At 40.5% G+C, this 25,792-nt stretch overlaps 1 protein-coding gene across 4 annotated transcripts in view; it reads right to left on the minus strand.

Moving 5' to 3' along the window:
• Nucleotides 1-15,725, minus strand: part of Slc2a12 (solute carrier family 2 member 12) — a 76,780-nt gene extending 61,055 nt beyond the window's left edge. For 3 of the 4 annotated variants that reach the window (XR_001182923.3, XM_013069283.3, XM_004874831.3), the window contains exon 1: nt 15,435-15,723. Coding sequence is in view for 3 of the 4 variants with exons in the window: in XM_013069283.3 (XP_012924737.1) it covers nt 15,435-15,549 (115 nt within the window). In the remaining variant the exon portion in view is untranslated. Of the gene's footprint in view, nt 1-15,434 lie in introns of all 4 variants that reach the window. The other variant, XM_087190000.1, reaches the window with a different exon arrangement.
• Nucleotides 15,726-25,792: the final 10,067 nt, after the last annotated feature.

Below are 25,792 nucleotides of genomic sequence, written 5' to 3' on the forward strand. Positions count from 1 at the left end.
CCTGGACAACTTAGTGAGACCATGTTTCAAAAACAAACCAACAAAAAACCAGAAAGTGGCAGAGGGAAGAGCATTCCAACACAGGAGTACTGTTTCTAGTTTCCAGGGTGGAAGACAGGAAAGCTTGGGTCATGTCTCAGAACTGTCAGATGCCAGAGCACACAATATGTGGGGCTCAAGGGGAGGCTGGAGAGGTAGCTGGGAGGGGCCAGAGAGTGACTATGGACAGTTGTGAGGGGGACACCTCGTGCAGGCCTGGAAGGTCACCGTGAGGCCTTGTCATTGCATTCTAGGATTGACGGTGTTGATACCTATCAAGTGGCTCAGAGGGCACTGGCCCAATGGATTTCTTCTTTTCTTAGGTGCTGCTGTGTGGACTAGCTCTTTAAGGGGAAAGACTGGCAGCAGAGAGACATTTATTACCTCGGTTTTGACAAGAGGTGGCGATTTAGGTATTGAGTGGAACTGTACATAAATCAACAGATACAAGGCTTAGTTTTGAGCTCAGAACAGTTCTACTTGCTCATAGTTGGAGGTGGAGAGTAAGAAATTAGGTTGGGCTCCAAAGGTGGGATGGGGCCCAAATATGGCTTTGTGGATTGAACAGTCAGGTGGGTGATTTTATAATACTCCAATCCTATGTATAGACTACATGGGACAATAAACGAACCCAGGAAAGACTAGGAACAGAACTAGTGTGCGATGATAAAAAGAGTGCATTTTGAACATACTAAAATGTTTTATTTGTTTTACCTCTAAGATATTTGGGCAAAAATACCCCGTGAAGGACTAGGTCTACCGATTTGGAGCATAGGAGGAAAGTCAAGTCTATAGGCAGGTATTTGGGAGTCAGCAGCATGTATTTGGTGTTTAAAACCATGCAAATGGACCTCGTCATTGAAAGACAGATGGAGGGAAAGGAGAAGTGGGATCAGAACCAAGACCTTAGGAACTCCGATATTTAGTACAGGAAGCATCAGGAAAAGAGATAGAGGAGAAGCATCAGGAAAGGAAGTGGAGAAGAAACAGAAATGAGATGCAAAGAAGATGGGGTGGAAACAAATACTTGGGCACATAAGCTCACAGGCTGAGGTAAGGCCATTGAGCCCTGGCCTTTTGGGGAGAAGACATGGTTTAGAAATGCCATTTAATTTTTGAGAACCACAGATCAAATTAAGGTGATGTACATCTCTTCTCATTGCAAATATCCAAGGTATTTTTCATCTCCAGGATCCTGATGGGACATGGGAAGTGGGAGATTCAAGATAATCATCATCATCAACATCATCACTGGATATTTAGATAAAAAAAGCACATAAGAATGCAATAATCCCTGTTAAGTAAAATTAATTTGTGGTGATTAAATCCCATAGACCAGATATTTATTTAGTTAAGTAGAAAATAAAATTTAGCACCATTACATAGCAGGCACTTTTCTAGATGATGAAATACAGATGTATGTAGTGGAATAAAACAGATGCAGTCCTTCCCTCCAAAAAACGTACCCATCTGGGAGTATCTCTATTATCTATTACTTTTTATGCTCTTTTTTTTACACACAAAATACTTCAAAGTACTCTCATAAATCTATTCATGTTCTCAGTTTCTACACTTTGTTTTCTTCTTATAATCTTAAAGCCTCCATCAAGGAAAATTAGGTAGATCGTCTCATCTGCATAAAGATATTGCATTAGTCTTCTCTCTACTTGCCTTTGTTCAGTTAATCAATGTGCTGATGTATGTGTGTTTGGCAATTGGTAACTGGTTGCTGAAATTCTGATTGGAGAAATAAAAGATGTAGAGAATGAAATTCTTAGGAGGCAGATTAAGTGAGGCCCCAGGAAGGGCAATTTGGAGTGTCTGAGGGCAGCAGGGGACACTGAGTTAAAGATGTAAGGAAATCAATGCCAGAATTGCTTGAGTAGCAGAAAGTATCCCTGTCATCTTCTCTGCCTTCCCCTTTCTTTTTTTTCCCTTTCCGTAGAAGGGAAAGAATGTTGTTTCTTTACAAAATCAGACTCCTTGAAATTTAAAGGTTTCTTCCTTTGATGCTCTATTGTCCTACTTAGAGATGGCTGGGGGTAAATTGGAGAGGAGAGAACATAAAGCCAACTTCTTGCAGTTTGGGGAAATACTCTTGACAGGAGAGCGATCCAGCTTTTGCTGCTGCTGTTTTGAGCTATGTTGTTTGCCTGGACCTTTAGCAAGGACGCATAGGACGCTGACAAACAAGGATGTGTGCAAAGGGTCTGGATGCCACCTCAGTTTGTCAATGCCTTTCTTGAGACCCAGAACCTAACACTGAGTATAACTGACCAGAGACATAATAAGGGCATTTCCATATATTAATTGTTCAAAACATTTTACTTTAAGTTTTATAGTATTACAACATACTATTATCTTTCTCGTTATCTATTTTGTCTACCTGTAGACAATTTACTTCTAAAAGATTAAAAACCTGCACAGGATATTCTATGACCTTAGTCTCACGTGGAAAGCTTATTGACACAGGGTTTTATGCTACAGAATTAAGGTAAGGTCTCAGTTGTCTGAATTTCATTTATCTTCAGATGATCATTTGTAATTACTGTTCTTCAAAAAAACACCCAGCACTGAAGTCAGTTAGCTCTTGACATAAAGATGACGTTTAGCATTGCCAGGCATTTTGCTAATGGCCTTGCTTCCCAGGGTCCCTTCTTTTACATCCCTGTTCTCCCCAAAAGTGCCACAGGGAATTCTCAGCTTTCTGTGGCACCGCAGAAGTGGAAACTTGGGTAGAGGGACAGCCACGGGCTACCAATGCTGCTTGTCCCTTGTGATTTCTGGTCACTTTGTTAGAAGAGGAGCAGCTGCAAGAGGAAGATCTCCAGTGTCTCTTTAGATGCAATGACAATTCTTTATTAAGGTAATGGGAAGATGTGACCCTAATCAAGAGGCTTTATGCAAATGAGTGGTGAGCCGCACAGCACCAGGGCACAGAGGGTGGGCAGGCGGGCAGCACTGGCCATGAGACGCAGAGTTGGCTGCCGTAACAATAGCTCATTGTCTCTGCTCACGGTGAGTCAGATGAAGCCACAGTTGTAAGCAGCACTCAACACGAAATGCTCCATTTTTCACAATATTTGAGTTCCTGCTTCTTTTCTTCCTGCCTTTCTTCCTCGTGTGCCTACTAGGGCGAACGTACATAATGGGTGCATAATAAATACTTGCCGCCTGACTAAGCCCCACAGTAGGCTGAAAAGCATGCACACATGGGTCTCCCTGGCAGGCAGCCAGGTAATCACACAGCCTGAACAACTGTGAATGCTCTGCAGATTAAAAAGACCCCTCCTTCATGTTTTGTTCAAGAAAAGCTTGCAGTAGCCCCTAAACGTCCTTGCTGCTGTGGCCTCCCTTTTCTTGGCCGCTTATCTTTGCATGCCTGTCATTCTAACTCAGCATCTCATGCCACCTCCCATAGGAGACCCCTTCAGCCTCGCTCCCCTCCCTGCTGTATTCTTCTGTCCTGCTCCCAGCCCCATCGTGCTCTCTGTGTACAGACTCTGTTTCAGGGCGCCTATCCCATTGCAAGGTACGAGCTTATTGACCTGTTTGTCTTCACTATTAGACTGAAAGTTTCTTGAAAGCCAACATCTGCTTTACTCATATCTGCGTTCTCACCTCTAATCTTTTGGCACAAGGAAAATACTCAATCAATGTTTACTGAGTTAATGAACAAATGAATGAGTAGAAGCAGCACTCTAGAATACTGATCCTTGGTCCTCTGCTCCCCACCGTTATATCATCAGACTAAGATCAATACGCAGGATCCTGTAATGGTTAGCAGACAGCATTTTATAGTTCCATAAATGCTTAGCATTTGTGTACCTTGCTACCAACATTTCTATAAAGCTTTTGGCACTATTATCAGCTGGTTAATAGAGCACTATCATAGGGATCACAGGGTTTTAAGCTCATGTGTATATGCATATTTAATTAAATATCATCCTGTGTATGGGATTGTTTTCTGCTTGCTCATATTCAGCATTTAGCTGCTCCCTTTTAGGGGCAGGTTTTCAAGTTCCATGTCACTCTCAAGCACCAATTCTCTGGCCCATCTGCACCATTTACTGTTTCCAGAAACTCCTATTTTTTCTCTGACTTGTGCTTCTCTTCATGCTACCCATTAACACACACACACACACACACACTCCACAGTCACAACCACCATCACAGTGTCCTTCATCTTCCTTCACAGCCTAGGGAAACCCAATTCATCTTTAAAGATCCTGGTCAAGTATCTCCACCTCTACAAAACCTTTCCAGACTTGCTTTCCTGGGTGAGCAGTGATTTCTCCTCTCTCTCTTGCCTTGCATCTGTGGCCGATGGCACCCCACTTATATCATTATGTGTGTCTCCTGCCTTAGATGGGGGCCCCTAGAGAGCAGTAGTATGTGCATCACAGGTCTTGCTCAGTAGAGGTCTAGAATGGCCCAGGAAAGAAGTGCTCTGGCTTAGACAGAAGTCTCGCCTCTCACACACTCGAGAGCATGTGTCCCAAGGCTATCTGTGGTGTGGGCTTTCCAGCCCTCCAAAGGCCTAAGACACTACTTCTCAGTCCTGGAACAGGTGTGGTGCCCTTTTGATGGTACGTATGGGTTGCTCATCTTTGTCTACCTCCTACTCCTTCCTGCACCCCAACCCTCCCTTTATCACACAGGGAAACTCAGACCAGTATATCCTTGGCCTCCCTCCCTAAAATTGTCTGAGCTTTCCAAGAAAAAAAGCACCTTTGCTAGTATTCTTTTTCATTTTTCCAAGCTCAAGTTTGATTTAGTAGTACTTCCATAGACTACCTCCCCCAAATAAATATTTGCTTATTTCTAGTTGGCAAGAGAGGTTTCAAGAGGGGACGTTGTTTACATTTTCATATTCATACTCACTCACATTTGGCTTTATTGTTCTTATTCACTATCCCTCTCTGCCTGAACACACATATAACCTTTCTTCCTTCCTCCTATTCCCAACTTTCACCAAGATACGTCTGGGTTCTTGTTTCTTCTAAATTTTTCTGGTTATTGGTTGAGTTCTTCTGCTGAGAGAAAGATTTTTTTCTCACATTTTTCCTATTTCTTGTCCTGTTCATCTAGTCATATTATTTACATACTAGTTATGCATATTCTTTTTCTTTTCATCTCTATCTTCTTGTGTTTTTATCTATACCCTAGAATAGTTTCTCATATTTATCCTCCACATAACAGTTTTTTGGATAATTCTGGTTGTCAGTTTTATTCTTTCCCACTCTCCACAGGTCTTATAAAGGTGTGTTTGCTCTCAGTTCTCTGCTTGATCTATCTTCACTTCAGTTTACTCTTATCATTGGATGTTGCTATGGTTTGGATATGGTTTGTTCCCTAAAGATTCATTTGTTGAAAGCTTGGTACCAGTGTGGCAACATGGAAGGTGGTCAGAACATTAAAGAAGGAGGCCTTTGGATCATGTCCTTAGGTCACTGGGGACTCTGTCCTTGGAAAGGGAATACTGTTTTTCTAGAGTGAGTTCTGGCCAGAGTGGATCCTTATAAAAAACTGTGCCTGACCCCTGACTCTCTTTCTACCTTCCTGTTTCAATGTGTGATCGCTTCCTCTTATACATGGTCCCACTATTATGACACCATAGCCAAAGGCTGAACCAAAGGGAGCCCCAATCTAGGACTTTCTGCTACAAAACTGTGAGCCAAATAAACCCTTTGAAAATAAAGTTAGCCTGCCTCAGATATTTCATTACAGTAACGAAAAACAGATTAATATGGAGGATATTCTACATCATTTTTCAGTCTTTGCTTTAAAAATTATATTGATAACAGAATAATTTGATTTCCAAAATCTATGTTTACTACAAAAAGAAATCTTAAAATGGATCACTTTCCATTGTATTCGAAATGTACATGGGGTGATCAAAATATACAGTGAATATTTAAAATTTAAAATTTTATTACGGTAAAATACACACTGCCATTAGTCCCCATCAAGATACTCACCTTTGCTTCTAGCACACTTAACCCACCACTCTTGCCACCTTCTGAAGCAGTTCTAAGAGTCCTCTTTCATGAGTTTCTCTATGAATTACGATCAAAATAAGGTAAATGATATTGCCAAGTGCCATCCAACAGAAAGCAGGGTCATAAAAACATTACAATACATCCTTGTCCACTTTGTTCCCTTGATCTGGAACTGTGAGACTTCTGGCTCTTCCCCAAAGTCAAAATGACCAAGAAAGGTAATGTTTTGAATCAATTCAGAATATAGAGGCAGCATAACTAAAGAGATTCATAGACAGTACTTCCAGAACTGCCTTGGAAAGTGACAAGTGTATACAAAGTAAGTGGGAGTGTTTTGAGAGGAATTAATGGCAATGTGTCTTTTACTATATTTTTTAAAAAATATAAATGTTCACCATATTTTTATCACATCTCATATATTCCAATAACCATACATGCAATGTCTTTACCCTCAAGTCAGCTGTAACGCTTTGACTCTAAGAATGAATAAATCTGAAAAACAGGGACTTAAAACATAATGGTATTTATTTTAATTAGCAAGAAGATTATGTTGGGTTTGGTGTCTCCAAGAATTTGCACTCTACCTAGCCTTCTCTTCTTGCCTCTTCAGAGGTATTCTTTTATCCTCTGGCTTGTCAACATATGTGCAAAGTGGCTATCACAACACCAGGAATAAGGCTCTCACACAACCAGAGCCAAAGGGAGGAGATAGTGAAGAAGGCTCAAGACAGGCCTATGTTCTCCTGTTCTTTCTTTTGATCAAGGGGGGAACTTTCCAGAAGCATCCTGGAAGACTTATTCTCCCATTCCATTGACCAGAACCAGTAAGTTTCTGGTCAAACTGGCTACAAGAAAGACTAGGAAGTAAAAAATGAATCTCGTACTTACCTAGATAGGAAAGTGGAAAATCAGAAGGGAGTTGGAGTGGCTGTTGTGTACTCAGTCTCAGGCATGCCTGAATACACAAGGTGGCCACCTGGCTGGAATTAGAATCTCTTAGGTCTGAAACTGCAGGCAAAATGATGTGTACAGCTGACAGCCAAGTTTCTGAGGGCTGAAGTTATTTTTCTGGTATAAATCCACTGGACTGAGAAAGAAACCTTTTTATTTTTTGCTTCTACTTTTTTGATTTCCTGATTAAAAATAGGGGATATTGCTCCTGGATCATGTAAAGCAGATTGTAGTTCTTGGCTCATTAAAAATAATATGTACAAAACTACAACTTCTAGAATGTACTTCAATGGCTCTTCTAGGCTTCATCTTTTCTGGAAAGTGATTTTATCTTCCAAAATTTTGTGAGACTATCTTTCCTATCCAGCCCAGAAGTCTTTGAAGTTATGGAAATTGTACTGGCTGAAGAGACATAGAAAATAAGTAAGAGGGACAGGATGGGGTGGGAAGAATTAGACTGTAAGATATGATCCTCAGAGAAGGCAGCTGTAAGGGTCTATGGAGTCAGTCTCCCATTCTGTGTGGTAAAAGTTCCCCTTCTGTCAAGTAATTGGAGATATAGAGTGGGGTCTCGTGGGGCTCTAACACTGTACTGCCCCATCTTACACACAAGCATTTCATCTGCACCTTGCTCAGTGTTAAGTCCTAACTCACATTCTGACTTTCAATGGTATTGCAGTTTTGCATCTGCTTCTATGTTTTCATGGATCTTTTCAATCGATGGTTAAGAGAAGTTGAATCAGGAGAACCTATCCTGTCTGCAGATCTCCAACATCTCTAGTATGAAAATTCTTAATGTGTGGGAGCTGAGATGAAAAGCCACAACATCTTATGAAGTAATTCCATGGGTTATTATTTAATATTGGAAAAAATAGCAGCACTCTCATTTGTATTCCAAAATGCCAAATGCATGTGAATAGAATGGAAAAATTTTTTAACAAAAATACAATGCGTTCATGAATATGTAGTAGTTTATGTCATTATATATTACCTAATCAATAAATATAAAACTGTAAAGACAACTATATGAGAATTTGACGTTATTTTTCTATTTCAAAAGGAATCTGCATATTCCAAAATGGCCAAGAATCATGTCTTGAGTTATTGAAATTCTTTAACTGGGGAATTGAAATGGGAAGGCCATAAATAATATTATAAATCCTATAGATGGCAGTTCTTTTAGGAAAAACACTTTATTCATTAAAATTAAGATCTTAATGGTCACATGGATGTCAAGAGAGTCACCCAGAGGACATTTTCATGATGGGAAGGTGGACTATGGGAGATGTGGAGGGAGAGGGAGAAGATGTTATGATGCTTTATACAATACAAAGGGAGAACTTGGGTGAGAGGGAGAAAGAAAGAGGAAAAATATATCATAATCTGATGGAATCATGGTTGTATATAAGTCAGCAAGTCCATCATTGATGAAAATGTCATTATGTGGTACATGACAGTGTGTACTTAGATTTTTATCTTCCTGATGAGTTGGTAAAATCTATAGACAGAGATAATGTTCTAGATATCCTTACTATGAAATATCCAACCCTGAGCCTCTCCTACAGGAAGTGTTCAGTAAGGATTGTCTGAATTAAAATGCCCAAGTTCACTTCAGCAAGCCCTTCTCCACTCATCTGCTCATTCAGTATTCACTCATGTGCCACATTCTGGCACTGCCTTGGGCACAAATGGCAGGCAAGGCTCATCTGGATGGTCATCAAAACCAGCCTTAGTGGTAATGGTGAACACTGGTTACATCCACATTCAATGTACAAGACGCCGGGCTTGTGTCACACGTAGTGATCCCCGATGTCTAGGTTAGCAATACAGAGGAAAAGGCACAATTCCCGCCTATTATGAGTTGCACAACACTTTCTAAGCACGGTCAGTCAGCTCAGAGCTCTAATAGATACCAGAATATATATCTTGTCCACAGAGTTATAATTTTATAGAAAAAAAATACGTCACATGAAAAATGGGGGAACTAGCTAAAATAGACTGCAATCAAGTGCTGAAAAGAATGTAACAAATTCCCAGATTGGACAGATCAGGAAGTAGAAAGCACTGGTGAATCTGAAGAGGACAAAACCCTGGGTTAGACTGAGTTGTGAAGTTCAGATCCCTGTGCTGCCACCTACTTACTATCTGTGCTACATTGTAGGACAAGTCCCTTGGGTTTCTCCCACAAGTACCCCGGCTGAAGGGTGAAAGGACAGTCTGGAATCAGAGTGCCTGGTCAGTTACAGCTACGTTTTGACAAGGCCAGAAAGACTTAAACTTTCTGTTCCTCTCTGTCCTCATTCATAAGGAAAAGATAATAGTATTACCTAATGCACAGAGTTGCAGAACGAATGAGATGAAAGCTTAGTAGACGGCAGTGAGCACTTGATAACATCAGCTTATTCTCTTGGCCTCTGTTCTCCCCTCTGACCTGGAGGCAAATTACCTTGATTGCCTTTTATACAGATAAGAAGGTAGAGCCAGGTATGCTGGCACATACCTGTAATCCCAGCACTCTAGGAGGCTGAGGTATGAGGATTAGAAATTCAAGCTAAGTCTGGACAATTTGGAGACTTAGTGAGATCCTGTCTCAAAAAAGTATTTTTTTCGGATCATTTACTTTATCAGTACGCTTCTGTTATACATAATATTTACGTTCCTGGTAGGAAGGTAGTACATGTACATAATACTCCTTTCTTCATCCCCTTTCCCTCCTCCTTGCCTTTCTCTTTTGATCTTCCTTTTTCAGAAAGATCTATCTCCCTACTTCCTGTTATCTATCTTTTATTTTAAAAAGGGCTAGGGATGTAGCTCAAAGTGAAGGCCCTGGATTCAATCCTAAGTGCCAAAAAAAAAAAAAAAATCATTCAACAAAGGTTGTTTAATCTGAACTGAAGTGATAAATCTCCTTAATATGAAAGTAAAATTATGAAAGTCTCTCTTACTGCCATCAAAGGAAATAAAATTATACCTGTTTCCAGCACAATTCTGCCTATGCATAAATTCTTGAATTTTTAATTTTCAAAATTGACAGAACCTACATAATTGGGCTGACATCCAAAAAAGAAAAAAAATCTTTGTATGATTTTTGCCTCTTGGCTTCTACAGTTGAGTTTCCCAATGGAAATGAAACATTTTATTAGCATGGGGATGCTCTCTCACCATAACAATTGATCCTAATTAAAACATTTCCCCCCTATCCTTAAAAAGCCTCATGCATCTGAAGCTAAGGTGTTATTTCAAACAAGTTTCTAAATTAGCTTGGCAGATAGCTACCAACTCCAACTTCATTAAGCGCGGAAACATTTTATATAAAGTTATGTATATATATGGATGTTGCTAACAGCCCCACAGCACGATCAAGCCAGGCAGACCTGAGTCATGAGTTGCTTGAGAAACAATTACTTCTAAGGGAACCATAATTGAACAGCTCAAAGTTATATTACACTTGACTAACTCAAGGAAAAAAATATTCCTATAAGTCAAACAAAGGACTACACTTTTCTCCCTGCTATTCTGGCAGAACCAGAAAATGAATTGTTGTTCAAAAATAATGAAAGCTGCTAAAATTAGAATGATGTGAGAAATCATTTTAATCTTATGATGACTTTTACCCAAATTTTATAGGTGAAGAGAATGTTACTAAGGCATAGATATTTAGTAAGTATATAAATGTGTGTGCTGCAACACAGAAAGGAAAATAGTATCAGTGAGCAAACTCAGAATAAAACAGAAATAACCCATATAAATTTATGATTTACTGTGAAGGTTATTTCACTCCATTTCAGCTGGGAAATATATTTAGGAATTTTTGTTTCTTTAACTGAGTTTTGGTTCTTTTTGAGGGACATGTGATGAGAAATTGTCCTCATCTGGTATATGGTCAAATAGACTCTTGGGAAGAAGCCATCCAACTTTTCTTTCTCATCCCGTAATGCTGTGTATTTCAAGTTATCCAATCATCCGTCCTTCTGGCAAAGACTGTTCTTGAGGAAAATACTGAACTAGGGAACTCCATTTCTGCTCAATTTAAAGCTCTTATAAAACCAGCTCTCGCTCACACACTCTGAGTAAATAGCTGCTTTAACTCACACACATAGAGAGGGCCATTTGGAGCTCTCAGGTTTTCTAACTCTGAGGCTACCTAGTACTTCAGTTCCTTCTACTGGGAAACTGTTACATACGCAACCATGATTCAAGGACTATTCTTGAATGTAAAATAAAATCTCACCCATCTACAGCAAGTACAGCAGGGTGGTGTGGAAAATATAGAACTTAACAACTGGGACAGAGGCCCTGACCTGTCAGGAGGGACACTGGCTGCGAGAGCCAGTTCAGGCAGGCGGCTAAGTGCTGGCTCGGCTGGGCCCGCCCAGGTGGGCCCCAGGGCTTGGCTGGCTCTTCCCGCCCTGGCTGCACCCACGTGCTGGCTGCTGCTGCTGCTGGGGGGTGGGGGGGTGGGGGGTGGTCTGTGGCAAGTGACAACCTCTGTGTGTGACGTGTCCTTAGGGACAAGAACACTGTTCTCACTGCCTGTGCCAAACGCTCCATTTGAGCTTGTGGTGAAACCAATCGCACCATGTTTGTTTAGAGCCTTCTACTTTCTAGGAGGCCCCAGAGGAGCCATTTGCTCAAGACTCAGTCATGCAGTCTCAAATTTAGACTTTCTGATATGATTTCCAAACGAGGCTAAACATTCTGTCTCACAGAGGTGCTAACTGGTCTGGAAAAGAAGAGCTCTCTCTCTCTCTCTCTCTCTCTGTCTCTCTGTCTGTCTCTCTCTCCCTCCCTCTCTCTCTCTCTTTGTGTCTCTCTCCCTCCTTCTCTCTCTCTCTGTCTCTCTGTCTCTCTCCCTCTCTCCCTTTCTCTCTCTCTGTCTCTCTCTTTCAGTACTGGAGATTTAACTAAGGGCCTTCACACTGAGGTACACTTCTAAGCCTTTTTATTTTGATACAGGGTCTTGCTAAAGTCGCTAGGTTGTCTAGGCTACATTCTCAACTTGCAATCCTCCTGCCTCAGCCTCCCAGAGTGCTGGGATTACAGGTGTACACCACCATGCCTGAGAGATTTATCTTTAAATCTGGTCTCATTACCATCACAAAAATTTTAGTGCTTCATAAATCAACGTGTCTACAAATCCTATCATTTCCTTGAGAATATCTTAATACACACAATAATTTTTGTTGTCATTATTTATTTTGCCATCCACTTATGAAACACATTTGTAAAGCATAATATTTTTCATGAGTTTTGGCACTTAATTTTTTACTATGTAGAAAGACTAGAAAAATGGGAATGGCCTAGCATTGCCCAAAGTAACTAGCCTGGTGTTAGAATGTCTCTTCTTACAATCACCTCTAACTCTCTCATTTTTGAGAATGTTCATTTCCACAACAACCCCCTCCAATCTCCCTTCAAATACTCCCCTGGGTAACGCCAGGAAGCCTGAGACAGCCAGGCCTGAGTGAATTCAAGGATTGCTTGTTCAGACTAAACCTGAGAAGGACACTCAGTCGCAGCTTATACACTGTCCACCTCTCTGGCTTCCACGTGTGAAGAAAAGGAGTGACAGCTTCAAAGTTTCACAACAACTATCTTAGGGGATTCTTTTGACTGGTGAGAATGTGTATATCTTAAGTCCCAGGCTTGGAATCTTTGGGGGATCAAGTGTAGCCTTTTGAGTGGGTCCATGACTCTAGGTCCGGGTGCCCTGGGCGGCACAGAATCTGCATGCGCGCAATCAACACAACTCTCGGTTTCTGACTTTCTGGCCAGATAGGAAATGAAAAGGTAGTGTTAATGGGGGAAAGGGAGCCGTAAGGGAGCTCTCTCCCGAGCCGGTTGTTTGGATCATGAACTAAGGAAAGGCTTGCAGCTGAGGATGAAATAGCAGACTTCAAACCTCCTCGGCCTGAGGCCACCACCTTCAGTCCTGCCCTAGCTGGATCTGTAAACTGCTCTCCACACCAGGATGTCCAATTAAGCTTGACTTTGCCCTAGAAGATCAATTTGTATATGTCCATAAACGCTGAAAAATTTACTAACAGTGTATCTACTTTGAGTCATAGCTTCTTGAAAATGAATTAAGTTCATTAACTTGTAGTCATTGGAACAAAGCATTCTTTCTAAAGAGAATTGGCCAAAAAAGACCTACTAGAATGCCTCATTGTGTGCAGTGGCATTAAGGGGAGGAGGTTCAATCCCAGAGCTTAGGGGTTTTGTTTTGTTTTTCTGTATCTCACATGATTTAATCACCTTGCCCTAGATTATGTAACTCATTTCTCTTTATGCTTTGAATTTTTCCATTTAGAAATCCAGAAAAGGTTCCCACTTTCAAATCCAAAAGTAAGATGGTAATTAGTAAGCATATTGTAAATACTCTGAATTTCTTGATAAAAGAAATTGTAAGGCCAGGCATGGTGGCACATGGCTGTGCGCTCAGCACTCAGGAGGCTGAAGCAGAGGATCTCCATGAGATCAAGGCCAGCCTGGACTACATAGTGAGACCCTGTCTCAAGACAGAAAGAGAGAAAGAGAAAGAGAAAGAGAGAGAGAGAGCGAGAACTGAAATTTATATACAGAGAAGCCAAAAGCAGTATTTGACAATTATTATTTTTTCACACCTCAACATCTTTATAAAACCAATTAAGGTATCATCCTAATATTAATAGATGGAGACATTCAGTAACTTGTCAAAACAAAACAGCAAGGCTACACAATGGATTTATTCAAACATAAATGTGTCAAAGGATGGGTACCTTTGGGTATCAAAGGACGTTAAAGCAAGTTAGGAAAATTTACGGAAGTAATAATGCAGAGTTTGTGTTCATCTAAATGTAAATTATGTACAGCATAAATCAAATGTATATTCATCTGATATTTTAGGAAAATATTTAGGCTTCTTGTCTACATAATAAAGGCTCATTTAAAATTAAACTCGAAGGGCAATTTATGTTGTTCATTTATCATTTCTTTATAAGAACATAAACAATTGCATGTTGAGTTAAATTATGAGGATATATTCAACTTTTACAAGCATAAGCACACATATTCCTTGGAGATAATTGTAAACTTGTACCCTACAAGCTATTACAGAACACTGTGCTTTTACAGCCATATCAAAATTTAAATAGTCAACTTTTAACGGTTATTGAAAAAGTCCCTCCAAGACAGATTCTTTTCATTCTTTGGTGACATTGCCACTGACTCCTTTTGGTGCACTCTTTGGTTGTTATCACCACCTCAGCTTGCTGTCTGCAGCTCAGTTTCTCAGGAATTCAGAAAAAAGAATTGTGCAACTCTATTCACACCGAAATACATGTTCCCCTTGCCTGCTTACAGGAAACACTGAGTCAGCAAACAAAGCTATAGGAAGAGGGACAGCTCTGCTGGAGGGAGATGAAAGATGGCCCCAGGTCTCCATTCTGGACAAGGGGTAGGGAAGAAAGAGGAGGCTGAGCTGGGCACAGGACAGGGGAGCAGGACTGTGCCTTCATTCCCTAGAGGGCAGCTCTTCCACTCCATGTAAGGGGCTGTGGACTGGATTCCACAGTCAGGAAAATCTCCCAAAGGCAAAGCATTTGCATCATTTAATCTTTTAGATTACTTACAAAATTCCAATGTATGGTTTGGGAAAATAATACAAGCTTAGGAAGGTCAGAGCTGAGGAAATCAGTAGGAAGGAGATGATTATTTGTATTTAATATCATTTTACAATTCACCTCCAGTTCTTTGGGAACTCGCTAAATGAATACGAAGAAGCAGCAACAGGTGTACGGTGTGTCTGTGGGCATTTGGGCTAGCAAAGGTAAGTGAAATAAATGAGAATTTCATCAAAGTTCACCTCTGGAAGGAAAAGGTGTAAAGCAAACCTTAGTTTGGAAAGCCAGTTTTAAAGAAAGCAGGACCAAGCAAAGAAGAGGTTTCAAGTTTGGAATAATCCTCAAGTTCATTACTGACATGCCCGGAATTTAGAAAGAAAAGTTGTGTTCATTGATTACATAACCAATAATTTTATGAAGCACACTTAAAATACTGATTCAAAAAAGTGTTTACATATTGTCCATTAGCAACAATACGTGGGGAAAAAAATGTGAGTTTACAAATGAGACTCTGTTGCCAATCTACTTTTCCAAAATGAAAAAGATTTACACATTGTCTTATGTAAACACAATTGATTAGCCCTATCATACCAAGAGTGGGTATGTAAGTCCCATTTTCTTAACACACAACGTCCCAACAAGACTTCAGTCCTCACAACGTTACAGCCCTAGGTCACTCCAAGTCCCACCAGACCTTGTCCCCTTTCTCCCTGCCTCCAGCCCATTCACACACGCGCGCGTGCGCGCGGACACACACTCACTCACACTCGTGCACGCCCGAGAGGCACAGAGCACCGCTGTCCCTTCCAGCGGGTCACCGGAGCCCAGCTTCTCACTTTACCTCCCGCACAGGCAGGATGCCGGCCGGCTCTGGCTCTGTAGCTGCCATCGCTCTCCACCTCTCTCTCCTTCTGGTTTAGCAGCTTGGGGCCCTCTGTGTTTTCAACAGGTACCATGGTCACGTAGAAGTTACAGCCACTCTCTCGCCGCTAAACCACCGTGTCCTGCACCGCCTACAGGACTGGTCACTTTCCCCATGGTACCGTACTAAAGAAGTGTGGGGGAGGACTTCGGGCAAAGCCTGTGTGATTTGTGACCAACTTTGTTTCTATTTCCGAAGGCTTTGCCCTTTTCGGTGACACAGGCTGTTGCTATTCTGAGCAGCCTATCACAGGCAGGGGGAGGGCCGTGTCCGGAGGATTGTTGTTGCCTTAGATGCTGAGTTGGAAGCAAGAGGTTAAAAGACTTGCTCACAAGTCTCAGCCACAGTGTTCGGCCATGTGCTGGGGCTAGCTCTTGCATTCCTAGACCTTTAAAAACAGGCAGAGAAAAGAAAGTGCAGATTCAAATGCCAGGCCTTAGTGGTGACAGAACACTCACAGATGCTATCACTTAATCTTGCAGAAAAGCAATAATTTATGCAAAGACATACCAGAAGGAAAGGTGTTAATTTTTCAGCAATACTGTTATTCCAAGAGCCAGGACACTTACCAGCTTACACAAAACCTAAAACATCTTTACTGTTTCAGTCTAATTGCAGTCTAGGTAAGTGCTAATTCTACTCCTCTCTTCTAAGGCCTATCAAACAAGTCAAGGCCTGCCACCAACTCAGAATACACAGATTCTTCAGATTTTGTATATCTTGAGATCATAGCAAATTAGTCTCTTTTTAAATGCCCAATTGTCTTTAAGAGAGAGCTAATCCTCAGTCTTCCGGCAGGCTGAATTTTGCTTGGGTGGGAGAAGGACACTCCCCACTCACAAAGGACGAAATGACCTATTGTGTGGGTGTTCAGGTCATATAACCTGAAACAAATCAGGATGTGAGGTGGAAGATCGCTCTTCTGATTTGTGAAGGTATTTATATAAACAGTCTTACAGAGTGATGCTATTTTACCTTTACATATTTAGCAGATCACATTTATTGAAAAAAACCTTATAGAGAAAGCTAGGATCTTGCTGGAAAATCATTGAAGAGTGAAAACTAAAATCTGTGCAGTATTTATGTGCCAGAAATTGTACTAAGTCCATTAACATGAATGGTTCTTTTCAGGAGGTAGGGGAACAACCTTGTGAGGCAGATGCTGACGTTCGAGCTGAGAAAATGGAGGTCAAGTAGCTTGCCTGAAGTCTCAAAGCTAGGTAGCATGACGCTGAGATGGTGAAGTCAGGAGGCCTAACGCCGTAGCTCTTAGCCTCGTCCTTCTCTACTAGCATTTCTTGCCTTTGATTTTATTTTTATTAGTACTGATTTGCAGTACCTAATGATTACATGCCTTGTGAGGAGGTGGCACATAACACATAATGCAACAATGGCTTAGGCAGCTGCTTTGATTTACTCCCAGGTTGTGTTAATACCAAAGGAGTGGCGGTTTTTATCTGTGAGACATGTATTTCTCATCAGTTCCCCATCTTCTCTTGGCTTCTGTCTTCTTCCTGTGCAGAATCAGTGACTTGAGGGGGGATGGTAGTGTTCTTGTCCTGGGGGAGTTTTGTGATTGCTTTGTTTCATGATCCCTAGGACCTGTGTCAGCAGGAAGTTTGCTGTAGCAACTGAGCAGGCTCAAGCTAAACCTAATTCCAGATTACCTTGTTACTTTCTTGTTCTGCTTTTCTTGTAGCCAAAGTATCCAGGACCCTGAAGGCTTAAACCCACCAGAATCCAAAAGAATGGGGAAACAATGCAATCAACCACCTTCCTTCCTGGTTCACCTAATTCTATTCCTTGTCTGGTTGTTGACTTGACAGGAGGCAATGTTCATTCTCTTAACTCAGATGAACGCTGGAGAGGGATATTTCTTTCTCTCAGGAAGAAGGGGACATTTTCTTTGAATTCTCTTAAGGGACCCTACACCCCCTCCAGTGGTTAGCATACTTATGATGAGTTTTTTAGAGTTAGGTGCGGTGACTTGATTAAATTTGTCTCTCCTGGTGGATCACAAGGTCCTCAAAGTGTGGAGCATATTCCAGATGGCTTAGTAGGGTGTTTGAAGTTCCTAGAAGAGAGTAAATACGCAGCAGATACTGCTGGAGTGCAGGCTGTGATACTCCAAAGTGTGGTACCTTAAATGCTGGGTCCTTTGAACTGAAGGCTGTCGGAAGGGCCTCAGAAGCAAAGTTCCTCTGAATTTCTCCTGCTCTTTTATTTCTCAGCTACTTTCACTGTCCCAAAGCAAATGATTCAATCAGAATTCTTTTCACCAAGGTAAGCTGCTCTCTCTCAAAGCAAGCCATAAACTTAGGAAGGTCCCTCTTTCTCCCTCTCCCCTGAAGACGGCTCCTGCCCCCATACTCCAGGAAAAGAAGTGCTACACAGGGAGCCCTAGAAGAACTTGAACAGGCCTTGCTGGGTTCCTCATTCTGTCACCATTACATCACACCCTTTTGTCCTCTTGCATTTCTACATGGCTGTGCATTCTTCATCCAAGCTAAGCATAAAACCTGATGATTTTCCCTGGATCTCTGGGTCTTCATCCCTGAAGGCTCCTGTGTCACACAAAACTTTGATTAAATTAATCTCTATGCTTTTGTCTTTTTAACCTGATTTCTCTTACAGTTGTACCAGCCATGAGCTTTAAGATGGCTAAGGAAGGTATCCTACATTTCCACCCCTACAGGTAAAAGACTGATTCCCTGTAAATCCAATAAACTTTATCTTTATCAGAATGTGAGCCAAGTACAGGCACTTGTATCTGTTTGTACCTTCATCTACCTTGGTATCCCTGGTTCCTAGGACAATATGCAGTAGACACTCAGTAAGTGTTTGTCAAACAAATGAGTGCTCACAAATGGAGCTTTTAGAGCCAAATAACTATTTTGTTATTTAGTATCAAAACCTATATGATGATTGGCCATGATACTGTGTTCTTCTCTCCTCTTCACCAATCCCTCTATACCAAGTGTCACTAAGGGACGTCTCTCTTCCCTGGAGTCTGAAACACTGCCATCACTAGAAGCTATTCATCCACCCAAGGAATACAGAATCTGCCATCTGCTGAGAGATAGGTCATCCTCATAACCCAAATGATGTTCTTACATACCATTTTAGACCACTGCCCATACACAATGCTACCAAGTCCCAAAACACTTCTCATGGTTTATAAACTGACAGAGCAGTGAAGTAAATGCTTTGCTTTGAAAGGAAATGCTACTACTTCCATTTTGCAGAAATCTAAACTGAGAAGTTTATAAAACATGTCCAAGATCAGAAGACATTTTCTGATGTTTTATTATGAAAATGTTGAACCACACAGGAAAACCTAGATATCGTAACATTTTACGGTACTTGCCTTTTCACCTATCTGCTAATCCCTCATTCACCCACTGATCCACATTAGTTTGTATGCATTTTAAAGTAAGTTGAAATTCTTCCTATGCATATTGTTAACTAGAGCTCAATATTTATTTAGATTCTTTTTTATCTCTTCCAGGCAAGTTTTATATACAAGGCAGAGCACAGATCCTAAGGGTATCATTAGATGTGTTTAGAGAAAGGACACACACTACCCAAACTCTTACTATTTTACAGAACATGATCATCATCCCAGAAATTTCCTTCATGTCTCTTCTGAGTAAATTCCCATCCCAAACTCTAGGAGTAACCAATGCTTTGGTTGTTTTTCACAGAAATTATCTTTGCCTATTTTAAATTGTCATTATCATGAAACTAGAGCATTCATTCTTGTGCAAGGCTTCTTTCAATGAGTATAATTTGAGATTCATTCATGTCTTTGTGTGCGTTAGTAGTTCATTCTGTTATTGCTGAACAGTACTTTGTGAATGTCTACACTACAGGGTTTTTCGGTACATATTTGCAGAATATAATATTTCCATTCCCTGTGTGGAGTCGGTACATGTATATAACATATCTTAATCCTTTCTCATTCCCCTTCCTCCTCTGCCTCCAACTCTTGATGACTTTCCCATTTGAGAATATCTATCTCTCTATTTCCTATTATCTTTTATTTTGCTCTTTGTTTATACTCTGGGTTTCTCATATAAGAGAAACCATGCAGTATTTAAACTTGTGTGTCTGATTTATTTCACTTAAAATTTATTCATTTCAAGGTGCATCCATTTTCCTACAAATGATTCAAGTTCATCTTTCTTTATGGCAGAGTAGTACTCCATTATGTGTAAATGCCATATTTTCTTTATCCTTTCATCTGCCGATAAACAGGCCATAATCAAACAATAAGAAATGCTGATGAGGCCCCAGGCAGCGCACCCTTCCACACTGCTGGTGGGAATGTAAACTAGTACAACCACTATGGAAATCAGGATGAAGATTCCTCAAGAAACTAAAAATAGAAATTCTGTTTGACTCAGCTATTCTTTCTATATATCTTCCCAAAAGAATTAAAGGCATCATATTCAGTGATACATGCATATCTATGCTTATAGCAGCACAACTCATAATACACTACAGTTTATGCAGTTTCCTATTGGTGAACACCTGGGCTGTTGCCAGTTCTTAGATATTATAAATAAGGCTGTTGTGAGCATTCTTGCATAAGTCGTTATTATAGAATGCAACATTTCAAAGCGCAGCAGTCAAGCCTGTCTGATTCCAAACCCACATGCTTTCCACAACACCCCGTTGCTTCTCTGTAGGGTACTACATTCATGTGAAATGCATCTTCAGAGGTTTTAACCTAAAAGGTTTCATCATAGTACAAACATAAATGGGACAATATGATATTTAGATAAGCAAACAAAATATCCAGATACAAATTCAGTTTTTATTAGCCATATCCCAACAAAATATCTTATTATGATTATTGGGAAGGATATTTATTATTTCTTCTGTTTATATTAGCTACTTTAATATTAGCTAATTATATTAGCTACATTAGCCAGGGATTTAGCTCAGTGGTATCATGCCTGCCTCGCAAGCACAAGGTCGTGAGTTTGACCCTGGCACAAAAATAAATAAATAAATAGATAAATAAATGTATTTAATAAATATGTTAGCTACATTACTCTCTAAAAGCTTTCAATATAAGCCGGGTGTGGTGGCGCATTATTGTAATTCTAGCACTCAGGAGGCTGAGGCAGGAGGATCACTGCAAGTTTGAGGTCAGCCTGGGCTACATAGCAAGACCCTGTCTCAAAAAAACCAAAAGTTTTCAATATAATTTTCTTCATTATGTTTAGAATATTAACAATCATAATATATTGATCAAAGTTCTTCAATTTACAAAATAAGTATAACTTCATTGTGTCCACTTGGAGTAATATTATATAATAAATCATTAAATGAAAGTGTAACAATGGAGAAAATGTTATTTCTATTACTTTATGTGAGAAAATTACAGGAGAAAATTGTGTATAGAATACAGTAAGCTTTAAAAAATATACATGTATCTGTTTAACACTAGAAGTGTACATGAAAAAATTGAGGAATAATTGAATTGGTATATTTGGTGTGATAATTAACTGTTGCGTCAACTTGATAAAGAAACAAGCGGGATGTGAGGGCGATCTGGCTGCGACATCTCTCACCGTGTTGATCACCGGGGTTGATGTGGCCGATCTGGCCGGCTAGGCCGGTGTCCCCCTCCTCCCTCACCGCTCCGTGTGCGTCCCTCTGGAAACTGCAAGCTCAGTGAAAGAGGGCAACCGCTCCGACAGAGGAGGACCTTTCCTCTGCCCAGGGTAAAAGAGTGCCTGCACTCCCCTGCTGGAACCTCTGAAAAGCTCTCAAGATACGATTACCTGATTGGCTTAGCATAGTTCTGGGTGTGATTGAATGAAGAATTTAGAATTAGGAATTTAGAAGTGGGAAGACCTGCCCTGTCTGTGAGGGGCACCAACCAATATGCTTGTAGGTCGCCTGAATGGAATAAAAAGAGAAAGAAGGAAGGCTCCTTCTGTTTCTTCGGAGGAGTCCAGTCTTTGCCATTGCCTTGGACTTTTGTCTTGTGGCTTCCAGCTCAAGACTTTTCTGCCTCCCAGCGCAGACTTTACTTCCTGATGCAGATTCGCATTGACCTCTTCAGTGAGCTCTAGGCCTTTGACTTTTGACTGGATTCTTCAGACCCTTGAGCATCTTCAGCATGGCCCTTTTGTACTCTTCCACACCTGACTCTGCGGGAAGCCATTGTAAGCCTACCATGTAAATTCATATATATATATATATATGTCTTATATTGAATCTGTTTCTCTAGTGACCACTAACTGATACAATTAGGGTGGCAAGTCATGTGTAAAAAGTACTTAAAAATTACTGACTTGCTGGGCTTATACCTCAATGGAAGAGCATGCACAGGGCCTGGGTTCAGATCCCCAGAACCACATATATGCAAAAATTTATATTTTTATATCATTATACATATAATAAATATAAATCTCAAGAAAAGTTTTTCATATTTAGGGCTGCCATTCAAGTGGGCCATTCTCATTTACAGACAGCAAATTTACTTATAAAACAGTTTTTCCAGAATATGATAATAAAAATATCTTGAGGAAGGGGTAGGTTTTTCTAATTTGCACAAAGGTACATTTGAATAACTCATGGGACCACTCAGATAATAATTTCCCTAAAGTCACACCAGGATCTTATCTATTAGTTTGCCCTATGTCTGCTTTGTAAGGATTAGCAGCATAAAGTGAGCACCCTTCTCCCTTTGATATAGCTCCTTTTCCAAATAAATTATTTCTAACTTAAAAATAAATAGCATTCCTTTACACCAATAGTGAACTCACTGAGAAAGAAATATAGAAATAATATCATTCACAATAGCATCAGAAAAATTTAAATACTTAGAAATTTATCTAACCAAGGAAGTGAAAGACCTCTACAATGAAAACTATAGTACTCTGAAAAAGAAGATTGAAAAGGACATCAGATAGTGGAAAGATATCTAAGTTACTGGATAGGAGGAACTATTATAGTCAAAATGGCCATTTTTACAAAACTTGTATGCAGATCTAACAGAATCCCAATCAAAATACCAGCATTCCTTGCAGGACCAGAGAAAACAATCCTAAAATTCCAATAGAATCAGAAGAGAACCAGAATATCAAAAGAAATCATAGACAACAAGAGCAAAGCAGGAAGCATAACAATTCTAGACTTCAAGTTATATAACAAAACTACAATGATAAAAGCAGCATCGTACTCGCACAAAAACAGATTTGTGGATTGTCTTAGTTACTTTTCTCATTGCTCAGACAAAATACCCAACACCCAAAGTTAAAGGAGAAAAAGTTTATTTTGGCTCACAATTTATAGAGGTTTCAGTCATAGTTGGCTGGCTCCAACACAGGGGTGGTATGGCAGAGGGACATGGCAGAGGAGAAATAGTCCATGGAAGGCAGAAGGTAGCAAAAACAAGCAAAGTAGCAAACCAGCAAGGTGACCCAAGGCAAGCCTCTTTTCGTCCTTTTATCTTATCCAGGCTACCCACTCTTAGGGCAGGTAGCACTCATACTCTTAATACTAGCATTGTACCATGAATCAATCCCAGTGTCACTCTAGATCCAGCAACTTCTGAAAAAGCCCTGCCTTTGACTGCCTTAGGGTTTGGGGAGACATCTAGACACAAGCCATAACATGGATCAGTGGAACAGAATAGAGGATGAAGAAACAACCCCAGGGACATTCAGCTATTTGATCTTTGATTAAAAAGGACCAAGCACATACACTGGAGAAAAGATAGCTTCTTTAATAAATGGTGCTCAAAAACTATCTATATACAGAGAATTTAACATAGACCCATATCTCTCACCTCATACTAAACTAAACTAAAAATGGATCAAAGATCTAAATGTTAAAACAGAAACAATCTGCTGGAAGATGAAATAGATAAAACTCTTGAAGACATGGATCTAGGCAAGAACTTTCTAAACAGAACCCCAATTCCACAAGAGATGACAATATGAATCAACAAATGGGATCATATCAAATTCAGAACTTCTGCACAGCAAAGGAAACAACTGACAGAATAAAGAGACAACCTACAGAAGGTAAAAACAATTTGCCAGCTACACCTTGGACAAAGGACTAATACCTAGAATATACAAAGAACTCAAAAAGATTAGACCCTCAAAATAAAAAACTCAATAAAAAGTGGGCAACTGAAATTATTAGACACTTCAGAAGAAGAAATACAAATGGCTAATAAATACATGAAAAAATGTTCAACATTACTGGCCATTACAGTGGTTCCGCTGCCTACCTCGCAAGCAGAAGGACCGAGTTCGATCCCCTGGTACCAAAAAAAAAAACACACTGAAATTCCATTTTATTCAGGAAAGAATTGTCATCATCAAGAAATCAAATAATAACAAATTTTGGGGAGGCTGTGGGGGAAAATGAAAACTTCTGCCTTGTTGGGGGGAATGTAAACTAATACAACCACTATGGAAAACAGTATGGAGATTCCTCAAAACCCTGAAACGGAAATTTCATTCTATCCAGCTATTCCCCTTCTAAGTATCTTCCCAAAAGAGTTAAGGACACCAAGCAGCTGGGGATTGAGCTCAGTGGCGCCGTTGCCTGCCTTTTCTCAGACTTCCCCTCCCCCCAGTTTGGGCCAAATGCCTTTCCTCTCTGCTCCCAGGACGTCTAGCAGAACACTCACTAGCCAGAGTGTGGGGTAATGATTTATCACTCTGCTTTCTCTATTATTCTGTGAGCACTGAAAGAGCAAAGTTATGACCACTTTGTTCACACTCCTCCAGAGCCTAGCAGGCTACCTGAGGCTATGAGTTCTTCACTGCAGTAAATATTTGTCGAAAGAAATGCAGTAAGGAAGGATGGAGAAGAGGCTGTCAGCAATGAAGTTTCAGCTGGATCTCATCTTGTTTTATTACCACACCATCAGGAAAGTATGATCAAGGATAAGTCTTGGTTCTCATTCTTGCCGGGCCTTATTTGCCAGACTTAGTAAGTCTGGAGATTCTTTCTGCCTCAGATTTCTCATCTCTGCAATGGGATGACAGGACACACCCATAGGGTTCTTAGGAGGATAAGGCACTTGGTAGTCACACAATATTTAGACCAGTATCTGACCATAGAGATCCTCAGTCAATGTAGCTGCTCTTGTCTCTATGGGACTTCATAGAAGGAGAAAGTGATGATAGGAAAGATGCTGATTCAGGTACAAGACAATATAAACTCTTGTGTTGGATTTTTATTTTGTTATTCATATGACTTTAGGCAGGTCAAATAATCCCTCTAGGCTTATTTTCCTTATCTCTAAGATAAGGAGACATTCACTAGCCTTATATAAAGCTGTTAATTACTTGCCCTGAAGCCAAGCTCACTCACTTTGGCTATATTCCTGTAAAGTTCTTTTGTGAAATTGCATGCAGTTTTAATGGACCTGCCAAAGAATGTATGCTGCCCCCAAGCGAAGAGGTAGGCTTGCAACTACCTTCCAGTTAACATACATCACTCTCTAGCCCATGGCTAGGCTTGTGACAGCCTGCTGTGATAATCAGATGTTCTATCTTGGAATGTAGGCTTTGAGAGGTGGCTCAATACTTAGAATAATAATTCCCAATGGTAGACCTCAGAAAAGACCTTACTCTAGTTTCCATTATTACCTGGTTCTCCTAAAATAGCCTGGCTCTTCCCAATGATTTGTTCCTCTTATTAGTCTCTTTAGTTCTATGAACAACTTTAAAGCTGAGGAACAAATTCATTTTTGGCTAGTGTTACCCAGAGTCCAAACATTCCCTAATGTAAACTCTCTCAAAGGTCTTTAATTAAGATAAAATCAGATAGGACTGGAGCCCAGCTCCAGCTGGCTCACCATGCCCCCCTGTCACCAGAGAGATGATACCTGGTTCCACACTACAGAGGCACAGGGGGATATAAAGGCCACTGTCCTGAGCTGGAGAAGTGAACAAAAGATAGAGGGCCTTTCTCAGGCTCTCTGATGAAAACTGAAGCCCACTGGAAAAGTAAAGAGAATCTCTGCAATAAAGACACACCAGACCACCGTACTTGGTAAGTTGGAGGGATCATCACCTCCTGTCAGAACCTGGACTATCTTCAGGGGAAAGGTAGCTTGAACCTGCAGTAGAAACTTGCAGAGTTCAACCCTGCAGGAGGACAAGGAGCTCAACTTAGGACTTGCAGCCAGAAATCTGCCTGAATCTCACAGGTCTGTGACTGGCTTGCTGAGACTCATTGACTTATATCTGCACACCGCTGCCCAAGTTGTCTGTTGTGACAGCAGAGACATA

The sequence above is a fragment of the Heterocephalus glaber genome, unplaced genomic scaffold (assembly GCF_053883595.1).
Source record: "Heterocephalus glaber isolate CG9 unplaced genomic scaffold, H.glaber_assembly_v1.0 deba00001550, whole genome shotgun sequence".
NCBI classification, from domain to species: Eukaryota; Metazoa; Chordata; class Mammalia; order Rodentia; family Bathyergidae; genus Heterocephalus; species Heterocephalus glaber.